Below are 12,106 nucleotides of genomic sequence, written 5' to 3' on the forward strand. Positions count from 1 at the left end.
CGTCTGCCACACCAGAGATGGATGCGTCCTCTGTGCTGCAGGCCAGGCAGAGAAAGAGTTAATGGGCTTGGATCGTTTGGGAAGCAGTGAGCTGTCGGAGAGGGAGAGAGAGACAGTCAGGGGAGAGGAAGAGAGAGAGAGGGAGAGATGAAGAGCAGGAGAGAGAGAGAGAGGAGAGGGCGAGGGCTGGCTGCAGTCTCTCTGCCTCGTGACGCCGTCTGCAGCGTGAGTTTGTTTACATCCATCCGGCAGCAGGCAGAGTGGAGCAGATGTCCTCTGGTATGTGTATGTGTGTAAACTCAGGCTGCCACCATCATCATCTTCATCATCAGAATCGCCCTCGAGCACATGCGTTTAGACCATGACGCGTTTTTGTTGTTGTTGTTGTGACAGTGACATCTGATCTGTGTTTTTGTGCATCTGGAGGAAAATGCATCATCATGCTGTATGCTAATCGGTTACCTTTTGACCAATCACATTACTTGTTGAACTCCGGCTGCAAATGTCTGCAAATGAAAGATGCTGCACCGAGATTTGGCAGATGCAGGATGGTCACACGGTCACTGCTTCAGTACAGACTTGGTTCTAGGTAAAGGGACTTTACTGTCGTTAGCAGCAGTTTACATAATCAATGCAGTGTAGAGGCAGGGGAAATTAATTCTACAGTGGCTTTATGTTTTCTGAAATGTTTCCTCTCTTGGATTAAAGAGACTATGTACGTTTTTGCTATTGCTACATAGCCAATGTTAGCTTTAACAGCTGTTCACTCAGCAATCTCGCAGTGTAAACAATGAAGTTTTCATTATTGGGCACTTTATAGGGCTGCATCGTGACAGATATGAATGAAATTCATGCGGATCCGGTCATATAAAGAAACCCATGCGTCTGTCTCGGATCAAAAATTGAGAGTTGTGGGGTGATGAGGTTTGGACTTTATGGTGTAAATCTCCCTGGATATCGGTTGCAGAGAAATTATTCTCATATTTCCAGGTCCACGTTTATCTAAACTGTATGCCATAAAAATATCATCATTTTTGCTGATTCTAAAAGTAGAATTTTGCTCAAATGTCAGCTTATAATGTCATCAACAAACCAGTTGGTGTTAGAGCTGTTGCTGTCTAATCATTAATCCTCACAATGTTTTTTTTTTACTCTATTACCATTAAAACAATGATACAAATCATAATGCTGTTATTCTTTCTATTGGGGATAGCATACTGTTTAAATATACGACATGACAACTGTTTCCCTGTGCCCTATTGTATATATTCAGGCAGATATGGCAAATAGTCAGAGTCCCAAATCTGTCTTGATCGCGATCCCAGACACTTGCAAATGATCAAATCAGCCAGCAAAATTTCATTAAAATTCATATTGATGCGGTCCAAAAGTGCGATGATTTGACCTGGACTTGCCTAATTCCACCAGTACAGTAAATAAAGGAGACAAGCAATCACCCAACAACCTGACCGTCCTCACAGAATGAGCAGTAAAGTGGCTTGGTAGATATTTCCAAACGTACAAAATCAAAGCGAGTGCAGCATTTTGAACTTCTCATGAATCACTGAAGTTGAACTAGTGGTCCGGCTCTTCATCAGCAAGTCTTCATCGATTCAATTGCTTCCTAATTTTGGAAGCTGATGCTCGCAGTTTTTTTTTCTTTCTCGGAGACAGAGACTCGTAACTCCATTCCGCCAGCTCACTTCTGCTTTTACCGCATGTCCCTGCAAGCCCTTTCGCCAAAACAGGCCCGTCTTTTGTCTAAAACCCACACTCTGACTCTTACAGCTGCACTGGAAGTGGTTTTAGTGTGTGAACATTTCATCCGTCTTCAACGGCACCTTTACCACACAATACTTGCAAAGCAGATTTTTGGTGCCAACGGCCGCGAGTGGAGAAACTGTTCTCATCAATACTAGATCTTTACTCCGTTTTGTCTTTTTTTTGTTTGTTTGTTTTTAAACAGGTTTTAAGAAATGAAGTCAGGTTCATGTAATTTTTTTCTTTGCATTAGATAATACAATTAAGTTGCCAGTATAAACATACTATCTCATTATATTAGATTATTTTCTAAACAAGAGGATTTCTGCTGTCACGAAGTATAATTATCAGTTGTAGTAGATGTGAGAGTGATTTTGACTTTAGTGAGGTGGCTTCAGTTTCTCTTCATCGGGGAACTGAGTGGTGTGTGTGTGTGTGTGTGTGTGTGTGTGTGTGTGTGTGTGTGTGTGTGTGTGTGTGTGTGTGTGTGTGTGTGTGTGTGTGTGTGTGTGTGTGTGTGTGTGTGTGTGTGTGTGTGTGTGTGTGTGTGTGTGTGTTATTCTATTTCTATACTTGCACTTCACTTCTATAATTGTAAGCCAAATTTTTGAGGGCTATGACTTGCTTCTTGGTTTAAAGTCGATTGGATTCAATTGAAGTGTTGGGCTAGATTTTTACGGAATGATAATGTACATTATAGGCTTGCTCTAAAGAATAGATGTATGTGTCTCAGACTGGGGGTTACCAGCGTCCACCAGACCAGCTTTTTATAAGAAACTTCCTATAACAACAGGAGGAAGTGATGTCAACTTGAGTAAGCAGCAGTTTCACACAAGCAAACACACCATTCGATTCTTCTTGTGAGGTTTGTCTGCCGAGCTCAAGTTGAACTTTTTATGTGGTGATTATGAGTTAGTGATGCGAGGTCTCGGAAAAGGTTGTGGTATTTGCACGGCTCCCAGTTGAAACTCGACGCTAACTTTTTTTGAGATTATGAGTCATTTTATTTCTTCAGACTTTAACTCGAAAAAATTGAGAAGTAACTGACATGGCTGACAGTGAGGGGGAGACACTCAATATAGCCCTCTGTGTGTGTGTGTGTGTGGTTGTGGGCGATACTCATTTTCATGTGAAAGGGCTACAGCTGCTCCGTCCCTCCAAGGAAATTATTCATGCTTTATTCTAATGCTGATCCCAGAGGACACACACACACACACACACACACACACAGAGCAAAAGTGTTTGTGCGCCTCTGTCGTTGGCTCAATGGAGCAACATCGGGGCAAATTCGTATTTGACGTATCTGCTCTGTCTTTTTCTATCATTTCACCTTATTGCTGTAATGAATAGTGAGCAATAAACCATTGTTATTGATCTAATCCCAACTGGAGTCACGCTGTTCATACAATCGATGCAAAGTTGTTACAGGATGTGAAGTGACGGTCACAGTCTCGGTTTTACGCTAGGGCTGAACGATTAATCGCATGTGCGATAATATCGCGATATGATCAAACGCGATTTTTTCTAATCGCAAGGGGCGCAATTACACGGGTCACGTGAGGCGCGAGCGAGTGGCGCGCTCGGCGCAAAGCAGAAGCAGCAGTCGCGCTGCAGTTTAACCTGCTTGCGCAATGGCAACAAGCTCAACGGAACTGTCGGAAAATGATACAGCGGAGACTTCGGTGTCGAACAGGAGCAGCACGTCGGCGGTGTGGAAGTTCTTTGGTTTTATAAAAAAAAAAAAGAGGTTGAACATGCCGTGCTACCGTTGCTACTTCAAGGGGCAACTCCACCAACCTGTGTCAGCGCCTGACACAGCGCCACAGCAGCTCCGTGACGAGTGTACGGCACACGAGAGTTGTTTGAGACTGTTACTCCGTATGAAAATGTCTCACGTGGCACCGCGAGGTGACCAACACCACGACTATTCCCTCGTTAAAGAGACAGGCTGCTAACAGAGAGAGGGAGCTCTCTCCCCTTCTCCTCTTCAACACATCCCGCTCTCTGTCAGTGTGCGCGCGCGCATGCGCTAATTATAATCGCAAATCAAATCGCCGTCGCGATATCTGTTAAAAAAATCGCGATTCGATATTTCCCCCAAATCGTTCAGCCCTATTTTACGCTTGCAGATAAAATCACGCAGACACACAAATGTAAACGTGCTTGTGTAGTGAACCGTGGAAGGTGATCGTTGGAAATCTCTTTTTGATAACGTAAGACACGTGAGCTGTAATTTGAAATGTAAAAGCTCCCGTTCCTTGTCTTTCCAGGCTGAGAACTGTGTGCTGCCCTGTTGGAAAGATCACCGAACCTGAGCCAGGTTCACTTCCTCTTCTTCTCCTTGATCCCATTCAGAGACCGTGAGTAGATTCAACCCTTTCCACACTCAAAATAATCATATTGCTTGGGTTCAAGCTAATTATTTTCATTATGGGCTAATTTACTGATTTTTTAAAAGTCCTTATTAATTGACTATTTGATGGGTATGAATGAATATTCCAAAAATAATGTCCATCACAGTTTCCTTCCTAGTATATTTTATTTGGTCCAAGATATTCAGTTTACAATCAGAAATTGATTAACCGAGTATTAGCATATTTCTCTACATGTTTAATCTGTGGATACAAAAAAAAAAACAGTAATTCACTTAAAGCACTTTTAAATCCATTGAGCTGATGGAACAGTACATTGTTATTTATCTCTCGGTAAATTGAAACAAATATACAGTTTACGATACATCAAATGTGTTAGCATTAGTTCTAAATCCCTATTTTGTCATGTGAATGTTTCAATTACAACTGATTGATTTAATCTTGGAAATGTATCTGCGAAAGGCTTAGTTCGCCAAATTGATACAATGGTCAACAATCAGTGAATACATGTCAGAGCTGTTTTAACGTTGTAGTTCATGAAAAAAAAGTCCAGTCTCAAAATGTGAATACATTCTTCAAAAAATAACAGAAGCAAAAATCTGTTCTTCATGTTAATACTATGACACTATTTTCTTGACGATTTTGATCGTACATATTCACTTGAACCGGTATTTCACATCAATGAAACCCGAAGACATACAATTGATTTGGATGAATCATTTTCTTCACAATTATTCGTCAAAAGAGTTGAGCAAGAATAAAGATATACATTTCGATGCGCGCGTCATTGAAGCTTCTTCATAACTGGCAGTGAAACCAAAGATGACAAGTGGAAAGGTGAGACAGCTGCTGTACAGTCTCATCACGATGCAGTGAACAGATTTTAGCGAATGTTACACCTGTCCAACATTGAAATAGTGTATACGATGGATCATAATGTAAAGGGAGATATATTGACGAACTGTGGAAACTTGTTCGGTAACATTATCCCTCTTAAGGCCGCCGATTCTTATTGCGTAGGCCTCACTAAGCAAAGCCTCACAATCAATTTGAAAAGGTAAAAAAAATTTCTAACACCATCAAAACAACCAGATTTTCACATTAATCAATTATGTTGAGCTCTGCACGTGTTCCTGACGGTCACAGGCTGTGAGTGGTTGTAAAATATAGTTTTGAACAATGTAAAGGCTTTACGAGTACTGAGTTTCAGCCATAATCCCTTTAAGCACTACTTAAATCCCAAACTAACCCCATAGCACTGCTGGACCGCACTCCCAGTAATGCAGTGCAGATTTATCGTGTGATGGAAACTTTCCCCTCACATACCAGAGGTTTGTTTAAACTCTTATCTAACCTGCCAAGTTGAACACTGCCGCGCTGCTTATGGCCAAAGAAAGCTTGAAAGCATTGTCAGAGCAGAAACAAGTCTGTTTTAATTCCTAAAATATAAATTTTTCCTGCCTTACCCAGATTTGAACAAGTTTAACTGGGGTCAGATGTCCAGCTGTCAATAACTGTGCCCTGATGTGCTGCTTGAATCAGGGTCAATTATACAAATCAGCCAAATCAGCCTAATCACATTTATCCACATTTCCTCTTGATTTCTTCTTGATTTCTTTGGAATTTCATTGATTTGTAGATTGACAGAAAAGTATTCCATAACTAATTATTATTTTTGCATTATTATTTCAGTCAGTTTCCAACACAGTGTGGTTTGGTGCCTTGTTTTCAGTGTGAGAAAGGCCTCTTGGCAAAAAGGAAGCTTGAAAACTGGGTTTGACCATTTATGGTCAGCTGGACTCTCACTCTCTCGCAGTCTGTTTCTCTTTCTCCCAGTCGGTCTTTTCTTGCCTGAGAAAGAAACGCAGACAGAAGCTTGGAAGACATGGAGGTGATAACACACGCGCTTGCATTCTGTGTCATCTACAGAAAGCAAACAGGTTGAGGCAAACAAATCAATAATCGTATCGTGAACTGGCCATAAAGCTGCTGTAAAATCCTCATGACCTCTCATTAGGGATCTTGTTTTGCCAGGGTTTCATTTTGTGCCTTTAATGATGACCGCTGTTCTTAAAACTTGTCTGTAAATATCTGATTTGACAACATTTGCGCTGGCCATATAAATCTGAGGAACAATATTCAATTCAGTAACTGTTTTGCAGCTTCCACAGCAGATGGAATTGTAGACATTTTTCAGAGCACTTCCTGGCCTTTCTGTTTGCCCTGGCATAAAAGTTAAGATTGATTTGATTGATTGCTCCCATGACAACCGGGCCACTCCCCATGAGAACTATACTTTGTGAAGATGATTGTGTAAAGCTGCTTTTTGTTAATGGATCTGTAAGTCTGTTTACTCCCCCAATCAACCAGTATAAACATACTATCTCATTATATTAGATTATTTTCTAAACAAGAGGATTTCTGCTGTCACGAAGTATAATTATCAGTTGCAGTAGATGTGAGAGTGATTTTGACTTTAGTGAGTTGGCTTCAGTTTCTCTTCGTGTGTGCGTGTGCGTGTGCGTGTGTGTGTGTGTGTGTGTGACTCGCAGACCTACACATACTTACACTAACACACCATGAAGGCTAAATCTGGAGCTCCCTTTTATGGTAGCTTTTCACAGTCAGTGAAGTTTCTGTTCAGCTGTGGATTTGAAGCTTGTGTTTTTTTTTGTTTTTTGGCATCCCTACTCTCTTTTGGCATGACAGATTATTCCCAGATCTGTGGAATTACTGAAATTGATTTGAGGTGTCACATTTGTCCCGTGTTGCAGGGCATAAACAAAGGGATTTGTAACAAATTGTGGCGGAGTTGTCTTTTTCAGGATGCACGGCAAAGTGAAACTGAGGATGAACAGTAATGGCTCGGCTGTGATTTCTGAATGGTCCGATTTCACCTCTCTGTGGCATAATCAAACAAGTAACGCAAACTAAACTCAGTAATCTGATACCCATAAAAAAGCATGGGGCTTAGAGATGCATGATGTGTGTGAACCAGTTTTTGATAAAGAAAGTTGGAAGTTCTTTTGGCTTCAGGTTGTGGAAAATGTGTTGACCGAGAGCCTGGAAAAGCCCTCCCAGTTTTGGGAACAAAGACCAGAGATGCTTTGAGTCTGGTCATGTTCTCAGGGGCATTACTTTGGTAAAAGCCAGGGATGATCTGTGGTAGCCAGTGTCTTTCTGTGGTTGAGGGTTGTTTGACAACTCGCTTCATCACATGGCTGCAGGTCGACCAATCGAATCACAGAAAAGCTTAGATGCTCTTCGCTATCAACGCTCATGTTCTTTTCGGTGTTGCCGTGTTGGACCTCGGGTAGTGTTCCAGATGTTTGCTCTGACACATGTAGAGCACGTGTATCTGAGCTGACCAAAGTGGGGCAGCATATCCAGGGCTGCCAGGAGACGAGCGATGGACCACTTACGAGGAAGTAGGCCACCAACTATTAACCCAGAACCACAATTAAAATGAGATCACTCTGTGGGCCTGTTTGTAAAAGATGTACAGTCAGTTACAACAGACCCTCATTAAGAAAAAAATGAATTACATTGAATTTAGTTATTTCCTGTAGTTTTAATATTATATGAATGACATTTACATGTATTCTTATCACCTTTAGTAGGTGAGGCATCGGTTTGTGAGCTGGTTTATGTGTTGTCTAACTTTATCTTTTGAGCCAGCTACTGTCCCTTGCGTTTGCTGCAAATAGGCTAATTGCTCTCTAACAAAATGGGACAGAAGGAAACGAGCGCAGGAGAGACATTTGCTCCTCCACATGCGTAAACCTTCAGGGAAACAAATCGCAAAAGATTTTGGAGATCAACAGGGGGAAAAAAGAGCAACAATCCAGTAGATCTGGGGAGCACAACAGAAAGGCACGTCAAACCAGGGGAAGACAGACGGACGCAGGAAATGAAGAGGAAGAGAAAAACAAATAGAAAAACTGCAGAGGACCTAATGAGAAACCTACTTAGCCACATCAACTCTCTGTTGGGTGATGTTTGCTCTTCCCGCGAGGCACATAAAATGCAAATATGTGGGATGACACGTGCACACACACACACACAAACACACAGATGCAAATTAACATCTTCCTGAAGCAAGCAACAGTACCCACAGACATACATATACACTTACCAGTTTATTAGGCCTACCAGGCTTACAATAATGTTTTCTAACACAGCAGTCGTGCGATAAACCTCGACCTCAGAGAGTTGTTGATTTAGCTGTATGATAAGTGCTGTTGAACTGCAGGTCTCTGGTTGTTAAAAATCATATGAACACCTTGCCACAAACTGCACCCTCTTAAAAACGACCGCGTTTTGCAGTTGACTTGACGCCTCTATGAACGTGCATTCCTCTCTGTTGCCTTAACCACAGGCAGGGCTGTGAACTTTTGTCTCTGTCTTCAAAGACATTTGACCTTTGTGCGTCGAATGCTTCCATCTATAAATGTACTCGCTGCCTCTGAAGATAACACAGGCAGTGACTGTATGTTTTTCAGCACAATAACATTAATTATTAAATCAAGAAAAAGGATTTTCATGAAGGTATGATTTATTGCAAGACTTATATTAGCCTGCATTAGTTTTAGCTAGTAAACTGAGTGTGTATGTACATCATTCATTCATTCATCGTCTACCGCTTTATCCATTTAAGGGTCGCAGGGGGTCGCTGGAGCCAATCCCAGCTAACATTGGGCGAGAGGCGGGGTACACCCTGGACAGGTCGCCAGCCTATCACAGGGCCACACACAGAGACGGACAACCATTCACTCTCACATTCACACCTACGGTCAATTTAGAGTCTCCAATGAACCTAACCCATTTCTGCATGTCTTTGGACTGTGGGAGGAAGCCGGAGAACCCGGAGAGAACCCACGCATACACGGGGAGAACATGCAAACTCCACACAGAAAGGGGATTCGAACCCAGAACCTTCTTGCTGTGAGGCGAAGGTGCTAACCACTACACCACCGTGCAGCCTGTGTATGTACAAATAGATTAAAAATGTGCACAAACGCACTAAAACACGGAGCTGATGCTGAGAGCACTCTGGGCCTCTGGAGGCCGACGGGTGATGCTCAGTCACATGCTGAGACACGTGCCTCTATGTCTCTTTCTCCCTTTTCCAGTTTATAAATATCACTACAGTATTTATAAATATTTATAAACATATAGGAGCTGTAAATTTTTATTTGCCCTCCTGCTCATCCACCTACCCGTCGGAGAGAGAGAGAGAGAACAGTGGGGAGCAATAAATGTTGTGAGAGAAAGGAAGAAGATGAGTGATGGAAGCTTCTATTCACGACCATTGTGAGCTAGGGAACACACACCCACTCTTATGTGATTCCGGATTTCCTGTTAGAAGAGAATGAATTCAGCTGCCCATTTAATTCCCATTTGCACACAGTAAAGTGTCTTTGTGATAAACCCTTTTTTTCCCAGTTACACTGCACAGAGAGAATAGGTATCAAAGGGTCAGCAGATCTTGAAACGGTCTCTTTCACAATCTTTCTCAGACGACGATGAGCGAGATATTAGATTGACCACAGTGATGGTGGAAGGTGGCCTCTTCTCTTTGCATATTTAATCCTGTGCTGGTGCTTTGGTTTTTTGATTTAAAAAGTCACAGAAAAATGTCACCGACTAAGACCTGGCGAGATGAGATAACTGTGGTGACTTTCATGTTTAAAGCTGCTTTCAGACATACACTGAACTGATACAAATAGATTTAAGTGGAATATGAAAACAGATATATAACTTCAAATCTGGAAAAAAGTGTTTAAAAGTTGTATTTACATAAACAGATGCTGTGGAATGTGGAAAAAGACGAGATTACTTGACCTTGAAGTTTGCTGTTGTTACTTATCAGTTTGAGATGTTACAAGCTGCCCACTAATCTTTAATGTCTGCATTGTGTTTGTTTTACTTTCTGTGCATATTGTTCCTCGTGCTCTCCTCCTCGCTGCTGTCGTAGGCGTTCACATGGCACCTAAGCATCGTGAATTGAAATGCATGCATGCGGGTTGCAATGATTTCTTTCTTGACCAAGTCTAATTTTGAGCTGCACAGAACATTCATCTTAGAGAGAGAAAAATATGATTTGATTTAATTTGCATTCATTATCAGGCCTCCCTCTATTCTTCTTCCCTCTGCTCTACTGTCTCTTTCCATTCAGATAGGTGAACAGCTTTCTGAAGCAGCGGTGGAGCTACGCATAAACAGGGGCACATCACATGGGAGTGTGTGAACGCGCGCGTGAGGGTGTGTGTTCAGGCGCCCCGCTGTCGCCCGCTCGTCCCAGACAGGCATGGCGGGGGGCAGAGAGCGCGGCTCCCGGACACAGAGGCCGTGGTCGGTGTACCGGGCCAACACATTCGAGCTGTCTGACGAGATGATCGGCCTGGCACTAGCAGGTGAGGGAAGTTTAAACTTTGATGAAAGAGTTTATGAAAAGTAAAATGGAACCTGATAAAAAAAAAAAATGTAATCTATGACAAAGAACTGCATGTGCATGTAAATACTGGAAGAATATACTCAATACTAAATTCTCATATAAAAGCTGCTACTTGAATAAAAGGAAAGTCTCAAGTAACGGCTGGCTCTAGCACAAACATATAAAAGCCATTGTTTGAAAATGTACTGCTAAAATATTAAAGGATAAATCCACAAACAACAGACAAAAAACATACTTCTAATTGAGTAATTTTACCCATACAGGAACTGTATGAACACAGCCTGAGATTAATGTTGACCACTTTATGCACCACTAAAACTAAAATTGCACACTTTAGCACCCTCACTCACACACTTACACTCACACACACACACACACACACACACACACACACACACACACACACTCACACTCACACTCACACACACATTAATTTGTGTGGGAGCCAATAGCCTCTTCAACCCGAACCTCCTAGGTGACTTGTGGATTTTTTCCAGGAAATAGTCAGGACCCAGATGCACCTGTCCTGGAGTTCAGTGTGGGTGAGTAACACAAGCATTCACAACTCTTAAGGCTTTTAGACTGACTTTGTAAAGTCTCCGTTTGTCTTCTGAAACCGTTTCTGGTCAAAGTTTATAGCCGTCTGATTTAGTGGATAACTTTCAAGGTCACAGTGTTTTTTTTGCGGCTTGAATTTTAATTACAGTTATTCATTCGGCTTTTTAATAGATGTGAGTATGACAGATCCTTTATGTGCTCATGGTCAACACGGCATTGTCAGTAAGATGAAAATACAAGATAAGCAGCAGAAATGTAACAAGGCAATATACAAATATAAACTGAAAGAAATTCACAAACCACAACCGATAAATATAAGAAGCATCCATTTCAGAAAGTGGCGATAGTCATTAGAAATATATGTGAGTTTCATGTTGTCTTGCACTGTGCACCAAACAGATGTAGGACACTTTGTGTATTAAGAATGAACAAGTCTGATACAGAATAATGAATAGAGAGAAAGAGAAATACAGATATAGAGAAATGTACATCCAGGGAGTCTTAAGGGAGAACAGAGGACAGAGCTGCCCTCACGGATTAGATGGCAAAGTTGATCTATTGAGATTATGTATGAACTGTAGATCAAATCCTCACATTTTTAAGATGGTTCATTTTATTTTTCACTTTGAAATGAATCAATCAGATGATTTTCTCTCTGTCACTGTGAGGGTGGAGGTGGCTGAGGAGACCACCAGCTGCCCCAGGGGAGTGATGAGCAGGACTGACTTCAATTGTCCAATCACTCCCCTTGTGAGAAAAGGCCTGTGAAGAAGCTTCCAGAAGGAAGAGCAGTGTGACACTGTATTTCAATTGTTTTATGTTTTGAGTTTTGATTAATAAAAGTGTACCAGTGTCCTCTGTGTGTGTGTGTGTGTGTGTGTGTGTGTGTGTGTGTGTGTGTGTGTGTGTGTGTGTGTGTGTGTGTGTGTGTGTGTGTGTGTGTGTGTGTGTGTGTGTG

The 12,106-nt window shown here is 41.8% G+C and overlaps 1 protein-coding gene across 12 annotated transcripts in view; it reads left to right on the top strand.

Moving 5' to 3' along the window:
* inpp4ab (inositol polyphosphate-4-phosphatase type I Ab) overlaps positions 1–12,106 on the top strand; it is a 36,643-nt gene that overhangs the window by 3,131 nt on the left and 21,406 nt on the right. For 6 of the 12 annotated variants that reach the window (XM_035640377.2, XM_035640367.2, XM_035640446.2 and 3 more), the window contains exons 2-4: positions 4,032–4,121; positions 10,312–10,549; positions 11,088–11,132. In XM_035640377.2, coding sequence (XP_035496270.2) covers positions 10,444–10,549; positions 11,088–11,132 — 151 coding nt within the window. In that variant the 5' untranslated portion in view covers positions 4,032–4,121; positions 10,312–10,443. Of the gene's footprint in view, positions 1–259; positions 280–2,584; positions 2,627–3,341; positions 3,471–4,031; positions 4,122–10,311; positions 10,550–11,087; positions 11,133–12,106 lie in introns of those variants that run through there. The other 6 variants (XM_035640408.2, XM_035640391.2, XM_035640424.2 and 3 more) reach the window with 6 other exon arrangements.

Source organism: Scophthalmus maximus, chromosome 1, assembly GCF_022379125.1.
Source record: "Scophthalmus maximus strain ysfricsl-2021 chromosome 1, ASM2237912v1, whole genome shotgun sequence".
NCBI classification, from domain to species: Eukaryota; Metazoa; Chordata; class Actinopteri; order Pleuronectiformes; family Scophthalmidae; genus Scophthalmus; species Scophthalmus maximus.